This window comes from Heterodontus francisci, chromosome 41 (genome assembly GCF_036365525.1).
Source record: "Heterodontus francisci isolate sHetFra1 chromosome 41, sHetFra1.hap1, whole genome shotgun sequence".
In the NCBI taxonomy this organism is placed as follows: domain Eukaryota; kingdom Metazoa; phylum Chordata; class Chondrichthyes; order Heterodontiformes; family Heterodontidae; genus Heterodontus; species Heterodontus francisci.
Window position 1 is genome coordinate 19,679,247 of NC_090411.1, and position 22,913 is coordinate 19,702,159.

General features: G+C 46.1%; 1 protein-coding gene across 1 annotated transcript; it reads left to right on the plus strand.

Moving 5' to 3' along the window:
• Positions 1–225: 225 nt before the first annotated feature.
• Positions 226–21,557, plus strand: LOC137353541 (leucine-rich repeat-containing protein 70-like). Its single transcript, XM_068019909.1, has 6 exons — positions 226–319; positions 1,164–1,299; positions 3,872–4,106; positions 8,891–9,344; positions 13,337–13,944; positions 19,489–21,557. Exons 1-6 carry the CDS (start codon positions 226–228, stop codon positions 20,218–20,220), a joined length of 2,259 nt encoding a protein of 752 aa, XP_067876010.1. The 3' UTR covers positions 20,221–21,557.
• Positions 21,558–22,913: the final 1,356 nt, after the last annotated feature.

Below are 22,913 nucleotides of genomic sequence, written 5' to 3' on the forward strand. Positions count from 1 at the left end.
AATCATCTAAGGATTCTATTCCCAGAAAGAGCTACTCTTGAGGCTGGAGTGGAGGGAACAAAGAGGTCTTTCTCCTTGGCTGTTCACTTCCGCTGTTTACCGAGTCGCAGAACTGGCAGGACTCACTCCAAATACTAAAGCTCCTGTTCAGACTCCCTCCTGTAGGAAGAGAGAGACAATTCCACAGGCGCTGACAGTCCACCTGCAGTACCTCAACCGTACTTCATGTACGAGCTAAAACTTTGCAGTTTAGGCAGGCTATACCACCATGGAGTGCATCGCTGGCAAGACAGACGCAGTCCTCACCTAATTACCACACGTACCCTTTGCAACAGGGGTGTGGTGAGGGAATCGCTGGTCAGTGATTGGATTTGGAGCCTGGCTAATTGATTTTCTCCCTCTCTGATGCAGGGGGTGTGGAGGCTCATTAATATTCAGTGCAAACCCAGGAATCTCTGCTCAGTTGGGCCACCAATGGCTGTGCAGCCTCCCAAAGACAAACAGAATCAGAATCAGTCTGACCGAGAGACTCATCCACCCTCAACAGATTATAGTCCTGGAGAAAGCTATGCGGCTATGTGTGGCTGCACGAAACCTGAACGGCGAAAACAGCAACAGCTTGCATTTACATAGAACCTCTAACATAATAAAACATTCCAAGGTGTTTCACAGGAGCATTATCCAACAGGATTTGACACTGAAACAAATAATGAGATGTTAGGACAGATGACCAGACGCTTGGTCAAAGAGGTAGGTTTTAAGGAGTGCCTTAAAGGAGGAGAGAGAGGCAGAGAGGTTTAGGTTAGTTTTTTTAGTTTAGTTTAGAGATACAGCACTGAAACAGGCCCTTCGGCCCACTGAGTCTGTGCTGACCATCAACCACCCATTTATACTAATCCTACACTAATTCCATATCCCTGCCACATCCCCACCTGTCCCTATACTTCCCTACCACCTACCTATTTTAGGGGCAATTGCTAATGGCCAATTTACCTATCAACCTGCAAGTCTTTGGCATGTGGGAGGAAACCGGAGCACCCGGAGGAAACCCATGCAGACACAGGGAGAACTTGCAAACTCCACACAGACAGTACCCAGAATTGAACCCGGGTCGCTGGAGCTGTGAGGCTGCGGTGCTAACCACTGTGCTGCTCACAGTTTAGGGAGGGAATTCCAGAGCTTCGGGCCCAGGCAGCTGAAGGCACGGCCGCCAACCAGGGTTCCCAACCCGCCAGGATTGCCCTGGCGTCTCCAGAAATGGAAGATTAATCTCCAGGACATTGCTGTCAGCAACACCAGGTAGAAAAATCACAGGGATCTTAAAAAATAATTTTTTTTTGAACAGTTTCAATTATTAGTTATAAAAATATTTGAGATGGAGAAAAAGGCTGTTTGACTAAGAGTCGAGAATCATCCAATCGGATAATAAGGAGTCTGTTCATTTTCCAATCGGTGTAGAAAGGTGGGGCATCATGACAGTGGAGACGGCAGATGCATGGGAACACTACCACCTGCAAGTTCTCCTCCATGCGACACACCATCCTGACTTGGAACTATATCGCCGTTCCTTCACTGTCGCCGGGTCAAAATCCTGGAACTCCCTTTCTAACAGCACAGTGGGTGTACTACACAACAAAGATTGCAGCGAATCACCACCACCTTCTCAAGGGCAGTTAAGGACGGGCAGTAAATGCTGGCCTAGCCAGCAGCGCCACAACCCATGAATGAATAAAGAAAAATCCATAGTTATGCAGCATCAAGTTTCTGATGGTCTTTGGCGATCGGCATTTCCGGCATCTCCACTAAGGCGTCCTTGAATGGCGAGTTCAGAAATCCTTGTAAAATAAAGTTTGAAAGCAATCCCGAATGCATTGACAGTGGCTCTGTGTCTGTGCGTACAGAACTCCAATACCCTCTCCTGCTCCTGCTGCCCTGTATTTTTTAAACTGCTGCCTACTGGACAAACATCTGACAGCAAAAAATAAATAACCTCAGTCTGGGTGAGTGTTGTACACAGCCCATTCTGACATCACATGAGGGAGAAAGGAATAGAAGGATATGCTGATAGGGTGAGATTAAGTCAGTTGGAAGGAGGCTCATGTGGAGCATAAACACCAGCCTAGACAAGTTGGGCCGAATGGCCTGTTTCTGTGCTAGACATTCTATATAATTACCTTGAGTGCTGCTACAGGCAGCTGAGAGGGTCAGTCCTTGTTTTGGCTGCACTCTTTCTTCGATGAGACTTTAAACCGAGGCCCCATCTGCCCTCTGAGGTGGATGTGAAAGATTCATGGCACTATTTCAAAAAAGAGCAGGGGAGTTATCCCAGTGTCCTGGCCAACACTTGTCCCTCAATCAACATCACAGAAACAGATTATCCAGTCATTATCACATTGCTGTCCATGAGATCTTGCTGTGCGCAAATTGGTTGCTATGTTTCCTACATTAACAGCAGCGACTACACTTCCAAAAATAAATGTTACTGCATTAGACATCCTGTGGTTGTGAAAGGCGCTATATAAATACAAGTCATTATTTCTTTTCACTGATACTATTGCGGCAAATAAACAAGGAAGTGCGAAGCCTAAACACTGCACTTGACTGCTATCCAACTCTGCTCAGTGCCTCGCTGAGGAGCTTTAGGCCCAGCCCAGCCTTACTGTGTCTGATTCTTGATCAGTATACCTGCAAGTGTTACTAAAGCCCAAGCATGTCTGCTAACCTTTTGTTATGGAGAATTAAACATCAATCTTCATTGATTGTCAATTCTGTTAACATCCTTCAGAATCTTTTCTACACTTTCCTCCAGTGTTTCATAGAGTCACAGAGAGATACAGCACCAAAACAGGCCCTTTGGCCCACTGAGTCCACACTGACCATCAACCACCCATTTATACTAATCCAACATTAATCCCATTTTTTCCCTCTCACATCCCCACCTTCCCTCAATTCTCCTACCACCTACCTACACTCGGGGCAATTTTTTACGATGGCCAATTTATCTATCAACACTTTAAATGAGCTGAATCTTTATTCTCTTACTGCCTGGTGTAGGGCTGAATCATACAGGCCGGAAGGGGGTCAGATTTGCTCCCTGTCCCGTGCTGATCTCAGCCACGATAGCAATGAGTTGTAACAGTTCATCTCAGTATCACTGGGCGAGGGAGAAGCAAACAAATCTGCCCCTGGCTGCTATCCAAAGCTTCCTGCAGGCAAGTGTGAACATCAAAGGAACAGGAGATTGGTGTGAGCTGAAATACTATGGTTCTCCTCGCCTCCCCCACTGCCCCAGCTAGAGTTGTCAACACTCTAGAATTGCCTTGGAGTCTCCAGGGATCTAACCTCCAGGAAATTGTTGCAAGCAACCTGGGGGGGGGAAAAAAATCAGAGGAGCGTTCCAGTTAAAGGAAAATTGGACATGGGAATGAAGTCTGTTTGACTGGCAGTCAAGAACTGGGTGACGAAGTGTTTGTTTCCTTCCCAATTGATGTGGGAAGGTGAGTGGACAGGACGACCAATGGTGGCAGTGTGGGGGTGGGGTGGTTAGAGGCAGGGGAGTCATGTGATACCTCCAGGAATACAGCCAAGCACAGTTGGCAACCCGACCCCTAAAAATTAAACCAGCTGCTCACACTCACTGAGTGGATTTACATAAGGTTGGCCATTTGGGAGAGATAGCAGGGGAGCCCTGTTCCACAGCAAAGAATCAACACTTTTAGGGAGAGGAGGAGGAAATGGGAGAGAACAAAACCCAGGTGCCAGGAGTAGACATGTCCTTGCTCCTGTCCTTTACTGTGTTGCTCTGCTCTTGGAGCCCTGCTGTATTTGACAGTAACAGAATCTATTATTATTTTTCTCGCTTCTCTCCCAGGCCCTTACACAATGGCAGGAAATTCTCAATTTCCTGTCCTCATTCTAACAGAGCTGCAGAGACTTGCCCACAGTTCAATGGACCATCCACAGGCTGCAGGAGCTGCTCTGACAACCAACACCCAGGGCCATTGAAGCAACCGAATAGCTCCCTTACATTGCCAGTGACATTGAATGGTTTCGTTCCCCCAAAGCTTGAACCTTGCAGTGGACTCCCTTGCTCTCCCACTTCAGCGGTGAGTAGAAATGATTCGTTTTGTTGGCGCTTTCTGTTTACATTTAATGCGACGACGAAAGGTTTTACAGCAGAAAACGTTCAGCTGCTCCATTGTGGGTAAACTGGGGGCATCAGTAGGAATTTGTTTTCTTCTATCTATGAGGTAGTTACACTGGGAGTTCAGTGCGACATTACTTGTCATGGCTTAAAACAGCAATTACAACCAGCAGCTGTAAAGTGGGGCAAAAACTGAAACACACAAATTGTTGCAGTTGATAGACATTTTTTAAAAGGGAGAGATGAGCTCTGCTGGTGCCCAGTTTGTTCTTATTGCCCACCCCTAATTGTACCTGAGAAGGCTGCAGTCCATGTGGGGTAGGTACACCCACAGTGCTGTTAGGAAGGGAGTTCCAGGATTTTGACCCAGCAACAGTAAAGGAACGGTTATATAGTTCCAAGTCAGGATGGTGTATGACTTGGAGGAGAGCTTGTAGGTGGTGGTGTTCCCATGCATCAGTTACCCTTGTCCTTCTAGGTGGTAGAGGTGGCGGGTTTGGAAGGTGCTCTTTAAGGAGCCTTGGTGCGTTGCCGCAGTGCTTCTTGTATATGGTACACACTGCTCCCACTGTGTGTCGGTGGTGGAGGGAGTGAATGTTGAAGGTGATGGATGAGGTGCCAAACAGACTGCTTTGTCCTGGATGGTGTCGAGCTTCTTGAGTGTTGTTGGAGCTGCACTCATCCAGGCAAGTGGAGAGTATTCCATCACACTCCTGACTTGTGCCTTGTAGATGGTGGACAAGCTTTGGGGAGTCAGGAGGTGAGTTACTCGCCTCAGGATTCCTAGCCTCTGACCTGCTCTTGTAGCCACAGTATTTATTGTGGCTATTCCAGTTCAATTTATGGTCAATGGTAATCCCCAGGATGTTGATAGTTGGGGATTCAGCGATCATAATGCCATTGAATGTCAAGGGGAGATGGTTAGATTCTGTCTTGTTGGAGATGGTCATGGCCTGGCACTTGTGTGGCGCGAATGTTACTTGCCACTTATCAGCCCAAACCTGGATATTGTTCAGGTCCAGCTGCATTTCTACATGGACTGCTTCAGTATCTGAGGAATCGCAAATGGTGCTGAACATTGTGCAATCATCTGCGAACATCCCCACTTCTGACCTTATGATTGAAGGAAGGTCATTGATGAAGCAGCTGAAGATAGTTGAGCCTAGTACACTAGCCTGAGGAACTCCTGTAGTGATGTCCTGGAGCTGAGATGATTGACCTCCAACAACCACAACCATCTTCCTTTGTGCTAGGTATGACTCCAAACCACTGAGAGTTTTCCCCGATTCCCATTGATTTCAATTTCACTAGGGCTCCTTGATACCATACTTGGTCAAATGCTGCCTTGATATCAAGGGCAGCTACTCTCACCTTACCTCTTAAGTTCAGCTCTTTTGTCCATGTTTGAACCAAGGCTGTAATGAGGGCAGGTGCTGAGTGGCCCTGGCGGAACCCAGAATGAGCGTCACTGAGCAGTTTATTGCTAAGCAAGTGCCACTTGATAGCACTGTTGACGACACCTTCCGTCACTGATGATCGAGAATAGACTAATGGGGCGGTAGTTGGCCGGGTTGGATTTGTCCTGCTTTTTGTGCACAGGACATACCTGGGCAGTTTTCCACATTGCAGGGTAGATGCCAGTGTTGTAGCTGTACCGAAACAGCTTGGCTAGGGGCGCGGCAAGTTATGAGGCACAGGTCTTCAGTACTATTGCCGGAATGTTGTCAGGGCCCATAGCCTTTGCAGTATCCAGTGCCTTCAGTCGTTTCTTGATATCACATGGAGTGAATCGAATTGACTGAAGACTGGCATCTGTGATGCTGGAGATTTCAGAGGAGGCCGAGATGAATCATCCACTCGGCACTTCTGGCTGAAGATTGTTGCAAATGCTTCAGCCTCATCTTTCGCACTGATGTGCTGGGCTCCCCTCTCGTTGAGGACGGGGATATTTGTGGAGCCACCTCCTCCTGTTAGTTGTCTAATTTTCCACCACCATTCACGACTGGATGTGGCAGGATTGCAGATCTGATCCGTTGGTTGTGGGATCGCTTAGCTCTGTCTATCACATGCTGCTTACGCAGTTTGGCACGGAGGTAGTCCTGTGTTGTTGCTTCACCAGGCTGACACTCTCATTTTGAGGTATGGCTGGTGCTGCTCCTGGCATGCCCTCCTGCACTCTTCATTGAACCAGGTTTGATGCCCCAGCTTGATGACAATGGTAGAGTGGGGGATATGCTGGGCCACGTGGTTACGGATTGTGATTGAGTGCTGCTACATTTCCTACAACAGTGACACTTCAAAAAGGGCTTTGAGTCATCCGGTGGTTGTGAAAAGTGCTATAGAAATGCAAGCCTTACTTTTCTTTTAGGTTATGGAGGTAATTTCATGATTGAGTGGTTATGAGGTCAGAAGCTCAGCTCTGGGTCAATTAGAATATCATATCCTTTACTCACTAGACCATTGGCGGATACAACAGCTGTGTATTCAGATTCAATATTATTAATTGCATTAATTTTGGGTACCTCCTAAGGTTCAAAGGTGATTAAATTCCTGTTGAATGCATCAACGAGTCTTGGAACTGCAGGTCTGTGTTAAAGTGTGGAAAGAAAACAGCAGGAAAACGAGAGGCACAGTGTGCGTCTCAGATAAGGGAATCCTGTCTGGGATTGTCTGATTGTCAATCCCTCTCAAACCATTTCCTTCATCAATTTCCTAAAGCTTTTGAGCACAGGACACCAGTTTTCTCACTTGTAAGCCAGAAAACAAGTTTGAGTTAACACTCTGCTGCTTGCACAGCCTCCACTACTTGTCAACCCAGATCCAGCAAGGAGACAGTGCAACGGTTGGGACTTTCACCAAATGCTGGCGATGAAAATTTATTAGTGACAAATGCCTCCTCACCTTAATAACAAACATTTCCTCCCATTTTATCAATTCAGATTCTCTGGTTTCTGGCATACATTTTAGAAATTTCCAGAAAACCAAGTGTCCACTCCAAAATCAATAAAGGAAAGGAATGTGCATTTATATAGCGCCTTTCACAACTTCAGGATGTTCCAAGGAATTTTATAGCCAACTGAGTAGTTTTGAAGTGCAGTCATTGTCGTAATGTCGGAAACGTGGCGGCCAATTTGTGCACAGCAAGCTCCCACAAACAGCAATGTGTTAATAGCCAGATAATTTGTTTTTGTAATGTTGGTTGAGGGATAAATGGATCAGCCTAAATTACGTGCTCAAGTCTCTGGATGTGTAAACAGTTTGCTGCTGATATGATTCCACAAGCTGGAAGAGAATTTGTCACCAAGTCTGTAATAAATGTAACACTGAATATAGAGAGACCAATGATTCTCTCCTCTTCCTGATCCTTCTCCGTTCTTGTAATTTGCCCCTCGAGCTTTGGTTTTCATCACTGTATACCTGCTAGAGTAGATAGAGAAAAACTATTCCCTTTGGCGAGTGAGTCAATAACCGGAGGTCACAGATTCAAAATCACTGACAAAAGCTCTAGCGGGAGACGAGGAGAAATGTCTTCCCTCAGAGTTGTCGGGATCTGGAACACTCGACCTGATCTACAAGATGCAGTGCAGCAGCTCGCCAAGCCTCCTTCGACACCATCTTCCAAACCCATGACCTCTACCACCTAGCAGGACAAGCAATGCATGGGAATACCTCCACCTGAAAGTTGCCCTCTAAGTTCCCATTCATCCTGACTTGGATCTGTATCACTGTTACTGGGTCAAAACTCTGGAACTCCCTCCCTAACAGCACAGTAGGTGTACCTACATCACAAGGACTGCAGTGGTTCAAGAAGGCAGCTCACCACCACCTACTCAAGGGCAATTAGGGATGGGAAATAAACGCTGGCCTGGCCAGCGACGCCCACATCCCAAGAACGAATTTAAAAAATGGCATAAGCCTAGACTGTTTGAATCATCCCAGTCCAGCCCTGCCCTATCCTCATCCAATATCTACCTTGACCACGGCTCACTCAATAGCGAAGAGCAGAAACCCAGGTCGATATTGCCCTTCCTAACCTAAGGGCCCTGAGACTGATTGTATTGAGTCCACTGCTGCCCCAGCACAGACTGGATATCTAACCCAGGCTCTTTGAGGTCTACAGTTCGACTTCAGACACTGCATACACACAAGGAGCTGTCGATGGAACAGTGCATCACAAAGTATCCCTTACACTTCTACAAACAATCATTGGGAAGGTTTTCCTGGGTCTGCATCTAACAACAACGTGTATTTAAATAGCGCCTTTAACATGGTAAAAATTCCCATGGTGCTGCACAGCAGTATTATCAAAGAATTGACACCAAGTTACATAAGGAGATATTACGACAGGTGATCAAACGTTTGGTCAAAGGTAGGTTTTAAGGAATATCTTATAGGGGGCGAGTGGTAGAGGGGCGAAGGGGTTCAGGGAGAAAATTCCAGAGTTTAGGACCAAGGCAGCAGAAGACACAGCTGCCAATGGTGGCGCGAAGGAAGCGGAGAATGTACATTCGGCCAGAGTTGGAGGAACATAGAGTTCTTGTATACGGGATGGCATGGGTGAGATGAATAATTGGAAAATTGGGGCAGATTCCCTTACAGAGAGCATTGAGTGCAGATTGGAAAAAGTCTACACGTATAAAGTCACTTACCACAATGTTGGGTCCTTTGTTGCTTGTGAATTAACAGCTGTACCCCTAATATGTGATATACATCACTCATCTATTTCTCCTCTTCTTGTTTACACAGAACATGGCACTCTTCGGGATCATCCTATGTTCAGTGACACTGGTGCTGTACTTTACTCTGGCAGTGGAATCTGTTGCCCTTTCAGTGGATATCCAATGCCCAACAGGCTGCACCTGCCACTCTTACTATAAACACATCAACTGTGCCAACGTCAGCTTGGGTGACTTTCCCACCAAGCTTCTCGGCATCACCACACAGCTGCAGATCAGTTCCGGTCACCTGCCAGTGATTCCAGTGGATGCCTTCCTCAACCTGTCGAGCTTGACTACACTTTACCTGAGCAGTAACAATGTTAAGGAGGTCAGGCCAGGTGCTTTCAATGGGCTGAATAAACTGCAGTTCCTCCATCTTGACAACAACAGCATCGAGGAACTGCAAGTTGGAGTTTTTGAGGATGTAACCACTGTGACATACCTACATCTGGAAAACAACCTCATTGCCAACTTAACACCAGGTATTTAAGGTTCTTTTTACACATCGACCTTCCAATTTTTTTTTGTAAAGCTGGAAGGAATAGTCTATTGCCTGGGCATTTATAAAGTGTCTTTAACATAGTAAAGTGTCCCAGGGTTCTTCACAGTAACGCTAGCAAACAAATATTTGACCCTGTATCTTTGTGGATGTGCACATGCATGCACATATTTCTGCACTTGGGGTTGCATATGTGTGGATATTATGGGCCCAGTTACATACGAATGGTGACGAACAGGAAAAGTCCCTCTGGTCGATCCAGCCTGTCCCACACAATTGTGATACCTTGTCTCTCACAATATACACACTGTCCATGCCACCCGAAACCACGGAGATGCCAGAAACCCAATAAAAACCCAGGCCAATTTCGGGAGAACATGGTGAAAGCATCAAATGGAAAAAAGCTTTGTAAAGAAGTGGTGGATGCCATGGCAACCATATTGGAGATGGCAGCATCTGAGACCAGTGAATCCATGGTGACAGATGAATCACAGGAAACAAAACAAGAAGCTGCACTTGATGAGGAGGATGATAATGAAAAATCAAAACTTACAGACTACTTGAACAAGTAGTTCGATTTTTATTTGATTCATGGGACGTGAGTGTTGCTGGCCGCATTTGTTGCCTATCCCTAATTGCCCTTGAGAAGGTGGTGGTGAGCTGCCTTCTTGAACCGCTGCAGTCCATCTGTTGCAGGTACACCCACTGTGCTATTAGGAAGGGAGTTCCAGGGGTTTGATCCAGCAACAGTGAAGGAACGGCAGTATAGTTCCAAGTCAGGATGGTGTGTGGCTTGGAGGGGAATTTGCAGGTGGTGGTGTTCCCATGTGTCTGCTATCCTTGTCCTTTAGCTGGAAGAAATCGGGGGTTTGGAAGATGCTGTCTAAGGAGCCTTGGTGAGTTGCTGCAGTGCATCTTGCATATGGTACATACTGCTGCCACTGTGCGTTGGTGGTGGATGGGATGCCGATCAAACAGACTGCTTTGTCCTGGATGGCGTTGAGCTTCCGGAATGTTGTTGGAGCTGCACCTATCCAGGCAAGTGGAGAGTATTCCATCACACTCCTGACTTGTGCCTTGTACGTGGGGGACTGGTTTTGGGGAGTCAGGAGGTGAGTTACTCACCACAGAATACCCAACCTCTGACCTGCTCTTGTAGCCACAGTATTTGTTGTGGCTGTTCCAGTTCAGTTGCTGGTCAATGGTAACCCCCAGGATGTTGATAGTGGGGGATTCAGCGATCATAATGCCATTGAATATCGAGGGGAGATAGTTAGATTCTCTCTTGTTGGAGATGGTCAGTGCCTGGCACTTGTGTGGTGTGAATGTTACTTGCCACTTATCAGCCCAAGCCTGGATGTTGTCCAGGTCTTGCTGCATATGGACAAGGACTGCTTCAGTATCTGAGGAGCTGCGAATGGTATTGTACAATCAGTGAACATTCCCACTCTGACCTTATGATGAAGGGAAGGTCATTGATAAAGGAGCTGAAGATGATTGGGCCGAAGACACTACCCTGAGGAACTCCTGCAGTGATGTCCTTTTTGACCTGCCCAGGTGACCGAAACTAGTACAGGACATCACTCTGGCCCTGATAATTCTGTGCAGTATCTACCATCTGTACGAGATGATGTCCACCCCAGCCGGAGACAGGTCCAGCTTTCCCTTGAAGAGATTCAGCAAATCAGCGTCTACTGCATGAGCAGACAGCCTGTTCCAAAGGCCCACGATCCTCTGGGGAAAGAAGAACCTCCTAAGGTCTAACCTGGCCTTACACAACTTAAAATCGTGACCCCTGGTCTGCCTATTTAATTGGAACAAACTGTCACTGGAACACAACTTATTCCCTTTATTATTTTGTAAACCTCAATCAGATCAGCCCCAAGCCTACACGTCTCTGAAGTGGAGAGTCCTGGCTTTTTTAACCAATCTTGATCACGTAGCTGCTTTAAACTGGGAATTAACCTAACGACCCTCCCCTGCACTCTTTCCAAAGTCTTAATCTCACCCACCATGTGAGGACACCAGAACTGGAGGCACTATTCCAACTGAGGTCTGACCAAGGTCTTGTACAAAGACAAAATAATATGCCTTGTCTTGTAGTCAACTGTCTTACAAATACACTCCAACACCCTGTCCACACCAACCATCACCAAGGCATTGCTCATGAACCTCTGGAGAGCTGTGTACTAGAACAGCTAGGTCTCATTCTTTCTCCACCTTCTTTAATGCTTTTCCCTGAAGAGTGTATGAATGTTGAGCATTCGTCTGCCCACATGTGAAACACTGTAATTATCCAAAGTAAACAGCATTTATGGTCACGGGCCCAATCTCCCAGCCTAGCAAGATCCATCTGAACATCATCTACAGTCCAGGACACTCACACAGATCTTTGTACCACCTGATATATCTAGATATCTATATCTAGATCATTAATAAATCCACACTGATCCCCCGCGGGACACCACTGGTAACGGTCTCCAAACAGAGCCAAAACTATCTGAAACTGCTTTCTGCCTGTGGGCTTCCAGCCAGTTCTCAATCCAGCTCAAGATGTTACCATTAACACCGGAGGCTTCACTTTGTCCCCTTTGTACCTGGGAAGTGGACAGATGCAGTCTGCCAAGTGTCGGACAGACTGAATTTGGTGGCCTGGGTTGAATCCAGGAACTGGGTCTGTGAGAGTAAACAGTGTCCATGTAGATAGACTTAACAAATAGGAAGTGATATGGTACAATTCTCAAAAGTACATTGCAAGCCACCAAAATAGCAGGGTTGAGATAGAGAGGGAGCTTTACAGACGTTCCTGAGAGGAAAGTAAAAACAATAGGGCAAGAGACTTTAATGAGCCACTGAAATCCTGACTTGGAATTATACCATTGTTCCTCATTCCTTCACTGTCGCTGGATCCAAATCCTGGAATTCCCTCCCTAACAGCACTGTGGGTGTACCTACCCCACACGGACTGCAGCAGTTCAAGGCGGTGACTCACCACCACCTTCTCAAGGGCAATTAGGGATGGGCAATAAATGCTGGCATTGCCAGTGATGCCCACATTCTAAGAACGAATAAAAGAAAATCCTATAACAAAACAAAGGGAATGGAGACTCTGCTGACTGGATCTGAAGTCTTATCCCCTCTCAATAGAGACTAAGAATTGAACATTCCCAAGCATTACAGAGAGCAATATCAGAGCCCGTATGTACAAAGTTTCTCAGCGGCAGACTGCGAGGTGGATACAGCTAATTTGCATAATTACAGGTCCTATGAAGGGCCATTTTCCCAGTCTGCCAGCATTTTGGTGATGATGGCCACCCCCACCCCACCCCTGCCCAAAGTGCTGCTGCATGGGGGAGGCAGTTTCTTTGCAGCAGTCCAGGGGCCGATCAGAGCTCGAGGATCTATGCCCCAAAGAGGGGGCTGTGGGTAGGAAAAGCAGCTCCCAGTGGTCTCCGACCTGCCTCAGCAGCACACACCTCTCCTGGTGGGGCTACCCAGACTTCAGAGCTGCCGGACCTCCAATTGCACTGGCAACATCAGGAGCCCGCCTCCCGCCCTTAATTGGATGGTGGGCCTAGAGGCACCCAATTAAGATGCTGCCCCCAGTGACATTGCTGAGCCGGTCCCATTGCCGGCAAGTAGGGGGCTCAGGACCCCCAATTCATCCCGACGTTGGGTTCCTTAAGATCATGGTAAAATTCATGTTGTGCGTTGTCCAACAGAACCCATTAGGTAGTGATCAAGAGTCGGAATCCTGGGCGATTTTTTTTTTGCTGTCGCTAACAGACACCCCATCAAATATCACATTGACCATGTTTTCAGACTTGAAATCTAAGCTAGGACCTTCAGCTCTGACTATCTCAGTTATACACCAGCTCAACATGGCAGCCCCACTTCTGTCTTTCTAAGCTCAATTTTTTTTTTAAACAAATAACTGTTTATTCTTTATCTCTCACTCCCTTCCCTCCCCACCAGGTGTGTTTTCCTCCATGAGAAAGCTGAACGTTCTCTACTTCAGCAACAACCGTCTCACCGTACTCTATGACCGTACATTCAGGAGCCTTTCAGCTCTCCGCTGGCTATTCCTAAGCAACAACCAGATCACAGTCATCGCCTCAAAGGCCTTCACTGGCAACAAGGCCCTGAGGACACTTTACCTCGACAGCAATAAGCTGACTGCAGTACCAACCGATGCTATACGTTCCTTGAAGAGACTAAGCATCCTGCAGCTAAGCAACAACAACATCTCCAGATTGAATTCAGGCAGTTTTGGTCAAAAGTTAAGATCCCTGGAGAGGCTTTATTTAGACAACACGTCTCTGAAGGAGGCGCCTTCCGAGGCCTTTTCTAAGTTTCGAAAGCTGGAGGTTCTGAGCATGAAGAGCAACCGGCTAGTAACTCTCACCTTCAGCAAAGCTTTCCAGTCCGTTAGCAATTTTGGACTGAGTGGGAACGACTGGAGGTGCGACTGTGGCCTGATCTGGCTCAGAGATTGGCTTCTGAAGCAGAACGCAACAGAGCAGAACGAGGTCACGTGCAGTTCTCCGAGTGCACAATCGGGGAAACTTCTGGTCAAAGTGCAGGTAAAAAGAAAAAAAAAAAACAAGAACTTTCATTAATATAGCACCTTTCAACACCTGAGGATGTTCCCAAAGTGCTTTACCACTAATTAAGTAGTTTTTGAAGTGTGGTCACTGTTGTAATGTAGGAAACAAGACAGCCAATTTGTGCACAAGATCCTGCAAACAGCAATGTGATAATGACCAGTTAATCTTTTTAAGTAATGTTGATTGAGGGATAAATAATATCCTGGACATCAGGGAGAGCTTTCCTACTCCTCTTTGGAATAGTGCAGTGGGATCTTTTACATTCACCTGACAGGGCAGACACAACTTCGGTTTAATATCTCATCCGAAAGACAGCATCGCTGACAGTGTAGGACTCCCTCAATACTGCAGGACTCCCTCAATACTGCACTGCAGCGTCAGCCTGGCTTGCGTGTCCCTGGAGTGGGACTTGAACCCACATACTTCTGACTTAGAGGTGAGAGTGCCAGTGGGGGCACCCTCCTCCAATTCCCCCATTTACTGAAACACTGCCCCAATTCCCCCATTTACTGGTGCCCACCTCCCCCCATTCACTGATGCCCTCCCCCAATTACTGGTGCCCACCTCCCCCAATTCCCCCATTTCCATTGGACGCTTGCGAGGATTTTATGAAGGTTTAGCCCTGGGGCAGAGTGATATGGTGACACACTACGAGTTGCACATCAGTCACTAACCATCCCCTGCTCAGGTGGAATATCGACTTTGCCAGCTTCTGTTTACTCAGCTGACATGGGTATGGAGAAATTAACTGATTTTGGGATAGTTGAAATTGCCTGAAATGCACTGCGTATCCAATTTCCTGCATATAAAAGAGTCCCCACCCTCCAAAAAAAGACTTCCTTCTCTCCTCTCCGAAGGGCAGTTGGGGTAGGGTTGCCAACTCTGCTCGAGTGTCTTCCTGGAGGCTTCATCACATTACCTCCTGCTGCAAATTGCCCTGCCTCAGGGGAGTTGGACTGACTGCATAGCTCCACAGAAAGACAGCATGGACTCAGTAGGCCGACTGGCCTCCTTCTGTGCCGTAATTGACTTATAACCCCAGCTACTGGTGTAGCCTCCCGGTGGATTTGCAAAGGATAGGTCATGTTTAACAAACCTAATTGATTTTCTTTTGGGTTGCCGGGGGGTGTGGGGGTGGGGGTGATGGTGGTGGTGGGGTGGACATAAACAGGGGCATGGCTGTGGATTATTGGAAAGTTGCAATTGTTAACTCTCTTCCAATTCTAAAATAGTGGAAAGAAACCAGGAAATGATAGACCTGTTTGTCTAACATCTGGGGGAAGTTATATGAATCTATAATTAAAGGACAGAGTGCCTGGGCACTTTGAGAAATTTGAGCTGATTAAGAGAGAGGGAACATGGATTTGTAAAGATAGGTGTGTCTAACCAACCTGGTTGAATTTTTTGAAAAAGTAACTAAACTAGCTGATAAGGGAATATCCATGGATGTAGGTCATAGGGACTTCCAGAAGGCATTCAATAAGGTTTCACATAAGAAATTGTTAGGCAAGAATAAAACTCAAGAAATTGAAAACTAATAATTAACCTGGTTAAGAGATTGGTAGGTAATAGAGTGTGTGTAGGGATAATGGATATGTATTCTAATTGGAAGGAAGCAATGAGTGGTGGCCCACAGGGATCTGTGCTGGGCCCTCAGCTATTCACTGTATTGTGTTATCTAAGTCATTAATAGAGAGAATAAATATTTAGTTTGCCATTGACACAAACATTGGTGACATAGTAAGTAGTGTAGGCCAGAGCATAAAATTATAAAGAGACATTGATACATTAAGCGAGTGGGCAAAACTGTGGCAGATGGATTTCAATGCACGCAATTCTGAGGTCATCCATTTTGGACCAGAAAAGGACAAATTCGAAGATTAAAAAAAAAAAAATGGTGTAAAGTTAGACAGTGGAGGGCCAGAGATTCAGGGGTCCATGTACACAGATCACTAAAATCTTGGGCCCAACCATCTTCAGCTGCTTCATCAATGACCTTCCTTCAATCATAAGATCAGAAGTGGGGATGTTCACAGATGATTGCACAGTGTTCAGCACCATTTGTGATTCTTCAGATACTGAAGCAGTCAGTGTCGAAATGCAGCAAGACCTGGACAATATCCAGGCTTGGGTTGATAAGTGGCAAGTAACATTCACGCCACACAAGTGCCAGGCAATGACCATCTCCAACAAGACAGAATCTAACCATCTCCCCTTGACATTCAACAGCATTACCATTGCTGAATCCCCCACTATCAACATCCTGGGGGTTACCATTGACCAGAAATTGAACTGGAGTAGCCATATAAATACCGTGGCTACAAGAGCAGGTTGGAGGCGAGGAATCCTGAGGCCAGTAATCCACCTCCCGACACCCCAAAGCCTGTCCGCCATCTAGAAGGCACAAGTCAGGAGTGTGATGGAATACTCTCCACTTGCCTGGATGGGTGCAGCTCCAACAACACTCCAGAAGCTCGACACCATCCAGGACAAAGTAGCCCGCTTGATTGGCACCCCATCCACAAACATTCATTCCCTCCACCACCGACGCACAGTGGTAGCAATGTGTACCATCTACAAGATGCACTGCAGCAATGCACTAAGGCTCCTTAGACAGCATCTTCCAAACCCGCAAACTCTTACCACCTAGAAGGACAAGGGCAGAAAATGCACGGGAACACCACCAGCTACAAGTTCCCCTCCAAGCCACATCAACATCCTGACTTGGAACTATAATCGCTGTTTCTTCACTATTATTGGGTCAAAATCCTGGGAACTCCCTTCCTAACAGCACTGTGGGTGGACCTAGCCCACATGGACTGTAGTGGTTCACCACCACCTTCTCAAGGGCAATTAGGGATGGGCAACAAATGCTGGCCTGGCCAGCGTCGCCCACATCCCATGAATGAATTTTTAAAAAATGCAACTGCTGGGTACCAAAAATGATCAGAATGGTGGTTGGAATGTTAGCCTTTATACCTGCTGAGTGAGAATATAAAGGGGAGGAAGCTTTGCTAGAACTATGCAAAATTAGACCATGTCTGAAACACTCTGCACAGTTCTGGGCACCGCATCTTAGAAATTATATATTAACTTTGGAAGAAGTACAGTGCAGATTCACCAGAATGTTAGCAGGGTTCCAAGGGTTAAATCTTAAGGACTGAGCACTTAAACTAGGCTTGTATTCGCTGGAATACAAGGGAAGGCTAAGGGATGGTTTAATTGAGATTTGGGTTTTTATTTAAAGGAGTTGATAGGGTAGATAGGAAGAAACTTTTTTGGCTGGTGGGGGAGCTTAGGACAAGGGACAGAACCTTAAAAATCCATAGAAAACATAGAAAAGTTACAGCTCAGAAAGAGGCCATTCAGCCCACCGTGTCTCCGCCAGCTGTAAAAACTAGCCGCCCATTCCAATCCCACCTTCCAGCACCTGCTCCATAGCCTTTCAGATTACAGCAGGTCAGGTGCAATGAGCTGAGGGTTTCTGCCTCCACCACCGATCCGGGCAGTGAATACCAGACACCTACTACCCTCTGCGTGAAAATGTTTTTCATGTCCCCTCTAAACCTTCTACCAATCACCGTAAATCTGTGCCCCCTGCTAATTGACCTGTCTGCAAGGGGAAACAAGTTCTTCCTGTCTACTCTATCCATAGAAACCATAGAAAATCAGAGCCAAGACATTTAGGAGAGAAGTTAGGAAACACTTCTTCACGCAAAGGGTGGTAGAGTAGAGCTCTCTACCACAAAAAAGCAGTAGATGCTAGCTCAATTAATTTTAAATCTAGATTGATAGATTTTTGCTAGCCAAGCATATTAAGGGGATATGGAGCCAAAGCAGATGGGTAGAATTAGGATTAGCCATGACATCATTGAATTGTGGAACAGGCTAGAGGGGTTGAATAGCCTCCTCCTGTTCTGCCTTCACATACCAATTGGAAAGGATACAGAAATTTTGCTCTGTATTTATATTAGCCTTGACTGTCAGCCTTTTCCAATCTCCAATATTTTTATAACTGATAAATGAATTCAAAGAAAATGGGGAAAAAAAACATTTTAATGTTCCCTGATTTTTCTCATGGGTTTTGCATGCAGCGAATGTCCTGAATATTAATCTTAAATGCCTGGAAACTTCAAGACAATCCTGGAGGGTTGTCAGCCTTAAGATGAATGGTGGTGGGGGGGGCGGTGGTAATTTTCACCTTCAGCACTGTGGCAGTATCCACGAGGATAGCATACTGATTGAAATTATAATGGATGGACAAAGTGAGGGAAACGGAAATCAGGCAGGTTGCACAATGGGAGGACAATTAACTCCTCCAGCTTATCATGCAAGGTGAAAGTGAAAATGACCCCCATGGTTTCAAGGCACTACCATCCCTCACTACCTTTGTCCAAGCAGCCACTCTGTGAGACAGCGAGTGAGCTGGGATCCTGTTCTTAACGTCCACATACATGCTTTTTCTGGCAAGGGTCGCTGAATGCAAGAATGGCAGCTAATTCTTTTTCTGCTTCCTAACCCAGGGTTAATAAAGCCTCTTCTAATGCCCTGGCTTAACCCAGCACAGACTCAGGATTGATCCTGGGTGTTTCCTACTCAGTAACAAACAACCACTTGCATTTAATTTATATAGTGACTTTAAAATATCCCAAGGCGCTTCACAAGAGCGACTGTCAAACAAGATTTGACAGCAAGCCACATCAAGATAATTGGACAGGTGACAAAGAAACTTCATCAATGAGATAGGTTTTAAGGAGCATCTTAAAGCAGGAGAGAAGAGCTTTAAGGAGGGAATTCAGAGCTTGGGGCCCAGGCAACTGAAAGCGTGGCAGTCAGTGATGAAGTGATTAAAATCAGGGATACGCACCCTCTTTATATTCTAGCTTACAGTAACAAATGGAAGTCTGGTTTTTTTTGGTAATTCAACTCTGGTTTGTCGGTGTGTGCTTATTGATCAGAGACTGGGCATAGATAATGCTTAAGAATCTGCAAAAAAAAGTCTAGAGGTGTCAGTACAAGAAAGATTGCAGTCTGCCCAATATAGCACACACGCTCCACTTGTAAAGACATAACCTACTTACCTAAACCCAGAGAATTTAAGCACAAGAAGCAGAGTGACCCCCCCCTCCCCCCAAAAGGGATACTGTTGCAGTTGAACCAAATTAGTACATAGGCACTGGTGAATGTCCCACTGCTCATTCCCATTGAGCACTGCTGTGCAGGGTTATCTGAAGCAGACGCCTTTATAATCAGCATACTTAAGAGTACAGCTTTCTTGCATTATAACTTGGAGATAAAAATTTAGTTAACAGCTTCAACAAGCAACGTTTCTGTTAGCTATATAACAGATGGTTTTAGAGGGAGCTAGACGAGAGAAGGGAGTAGAACAAATAGGGTTAGATGAAGTAGTTTGGGAGGAGGCTTGTGTGGATCATAAACACTGGCACAGATCAGCTGGGCCTGTTTCTCTGCTGTAAATTCACTATGTATCTCCTTTAATAACTATGTTCTGTTCCTCAGCTGCAATATCTGACTTGTCCTTCCGATAATCTGGATATCTCTACCACACCATTTCTAACTGCCAGGAAACCCAGTTCCACTCTCCATAGTACTGCTCATGTCACCCCACCAAATACAAGTGGCAGACGGACAACGTCGAGGGCAAACACTGCGGACAACATGCTGCCGATAAGCCCAGACCCATGTCTCTCGAAAAGGATCAAAGAGGTCACCGTGAGTGAAATCACCACAAGCTCCCTGCTGGTGAACTGGAATGTTCTAGAAGATCTCGGGGATGAATATGAGCTTTGGTACACCACCGGTACAGAGGCACAAAGCCTTCGGATGATTGGTGGGGTCAGAGAGGTGGAACTGAGCGAGCTCAAAGCTGGAGCAGTGTACAAAATCTGTGTCGTCCCTCAGAGCAGCAACATCAATAAATGTCTTCAGCCCACTGCCAATCAGTGTACAGAGGCACATACCCAGGGGCTGCCCGGCAACACACAGCCTGTACAGTCTGGGGACAAAAAGGGACAGTACGCACAAGGTGCAGGGATTGCTGTGACAGTGATCCTATTAATTGTCATTGCTTTAATCGTTGCCTTCAAGCTCAAGTCAAAACGCACTGGCTTCCAAAGACACTATGATGAGGACATGTCCATGTATATTGAGCATTTCGAAACAGACCCAAACAAGATGGACTTCGACCAAATTAACAGCGCCTTCGAAAACATCCTTGATGAGGACATGTAACTTCCTCATATGGCTCAAAGTGCAACAGTCAAGGCTGAGAGTGCACTAGATTGCTGCTGCATGGTTCCTGAAGCTCGCCCAGGGACCACATCTAGATATACAGCTTTAACCAACTTCCTATAACACATGGCATCGTTGATGCATTACAGGCAATGGTTAACTAGAATTAGAATTAGAACATTACAGCGCAGTACAGGCCCTTCGGCCCTCGATGTTGCGCCGACCTGTGAAACCATCTGACCTACACTATTCCATTTTCATCCATATGTCTATCCAATGACCACTTAAATGCCCTTAAAGTTGGCGAGTCTACTACTGTTGCAGGCAGGGCGTTCCACGCCCCTACTACTCTCTGAGTAAAGAAACTACCTCTGACATCTGTCCTATATCTATCACCCCTCAACTTAAAGCTATGTCCCCTCGTGTTTGCCATCACCATCCAAGGAAAAAGACTCTCACTATCCACCCTATCTAACCCTCTGATTATCTTATATGTCTCTATTAAATCACCTCTCCTCCTCCTTCTCTCCAACGAAAACAACCTCAAGTCCCTCAGCCTTTCCTCGTAAGACCTTCCCTCCATACCAGGCAACATCCTAGTAAATCTCCTCTGCATCCTTTCCAAAGCTTCCACATCCATCCTATAATGCGGTGAACAGAACTGCATGCAATACTCCAGGTGCGGCCTCACCAGAGTTTTGTACAGCTGCAGCATGACCTCATGGCTCCGAAACTCGATCCCCCTACTAATAAAATCTAACACACCATATGCCTTCTTAACAGTCCTATTAACCTGGGTAGCAACTTTCAGGGATTTATGTACCTGGACACCAAGATCTCTCTGTTCATCTACACTACCAAGAATCTTCCCATTAGCCCAGTACTCTGCATTCCTGTTACTCCTTCCAAAGTGAATCACCTCACACTTTTCCGCATTAAACTCCATTTGCCATCTCTCAGCCCAGCCTATGTCCCTCTGTACCCTACAACATCCTTCGGCACTATCCACAACTCCACCGACCTTCGTGTCATCCGCAAATTTACTAACCCACCCTTCTACACCCTCTTCCAGGTCATTTATAAAAATGACAAACAGCAGTTGCCCCAAAACAGATCCTTGCGGTACACCACTAGTAACTAAACTCCAGGATGAACATTTGCCATCAACCACCACCCTCTGTCTTCTTTCAGCTAGCCAATTTCTGATCCAAAGCTCTAAATCACCTTCAACCCCATACTTCCGTATTTTCTGCAATAGCCTACCGTGGGGAACCTTATCAAACGCCTTACTGAAATCCATATACACCACATCCACTGCTTTACCCTCATCCACCTGTTTGGTCACCTTCTCGAAAAACTCAATAAGGTTTGTGAGGCACGACCTACCCTTCACAAAACCGTGCTGACTATCGCTAATGAACTTATTCTTTTCAAGATGATTATAAATCCTGTCTCTTATAACCTTTTCCAACATTTTACCCACAACCGAAGTAAGGCTCACAGGTCTATAATTACCAGGGCTGTCTCTACTCCCCTTCTTGAACAAGGGGACAACATTTGCTATCCTCCAGTCTTCCGGCACTATTCCTGTCGACAATGACGACATAAAGATCAAGGACAAAGGCTCTGCAATCTCCTCCCTGGCTTCCCAGAGAATCCTAGGATAAATCCCATCTGGCCCAGGGGACTTATCTATTTTCACACTTTCCAAAATTGCTAACACCTCCTCCTTGTGAACCTCAATCCCATCCAGCCTAGTAGCCTGAATCTCAGTATTCTCCTCGACAATATTTTCTTTCTCTACTGTAAATACTGACGAAAAATATTCATTTAACACTTCCCCTACCTCCTCTGATTCCACACACAACTTCCCACTACTATCCTTGATTGGCCCTAATCTAACTCTAGTCATTCTTTTATTCCTGATATACCTATAGAAAGCCTTAGGGTTTTCCCTGATCCTATCCGCCAATGATTTCTCGTGTCCTCTCCTTGCTCTTCTTAGCTCTCCCTTTTGATCCTTCCTGGCTAGCTTGTAACTCTCAAGCGCCCTAACTGAGCCTTCACGTCTCATCCTAACATAAGCCTTCTTCTTCCTCTTGACAAGCGCTTCAACTTCTTTAGTAAACCACGGCTCCCTCGCTCGACAACTTCCTCCCTGCCTGACAGGTACATACTTATCAAGGACATGCAGTAGCTGCTCCTTGAATAAGCTCCACATTTCGATTGTTCCCATCCCCTGCAGTTTCCTTCCCCATCCTACGCATCCTAAATCTTGCCTAATCGCATCATAATTTCCTTTCCCCCAGCTATAATTCTTGCCCTGCGGTATATACCTGTCCCTGCCCATCGCTAAGGTAAACCTAACTGAATTGTGATCACTATCACCAAAGTGCTCACCTACATCTAAATCTAACACCTGGCCAGGTTCATTACCCAGTACTAAATCCAATGTGGCATCGCCCCTGGTTGGCCTGTCTACATACTGTGTCAGAAAACCCTCCTGCACACACTGGACAAAAACTGACCCATCTAAAGTACTCGAACTATAGTATTTCCAGTCAATATTTGGAAAGTTAAAGTCCCCCATAACAACTACCCTGTTACTCTCGACCCTGTCGAGAATCATCTTCGCTATCCTTTCCTCTACACCTCTGGAACTATTCGGAGATCTATAGAAGACTCCCAACAGG

Excerpts from the sequence above, each read along its gene's own strand:
- LOC137353541 (XM_068019909.1), top strand. The coding sequence starts at position 226 with ATGTACGAGCTAAAACTTTGCAGTTTAGGCAGGCTATACCACCATGGA. Across the intron at positions 320-1,163 it reads TCCTCACCTAATTACCACAC|GGAGGGAATTCCAGAGCTTC; the intron begins GTACCCTTTGCA and ends CTCACAGTTTAG. Across the intron at positions 1,300-3,871 it reads ATTGCTGTCAGCAACACCAG|GCCCTTACACAATGGCAGGA; the intron begins GTAGAAAAATCA and ends CTTCTCTCCCAG.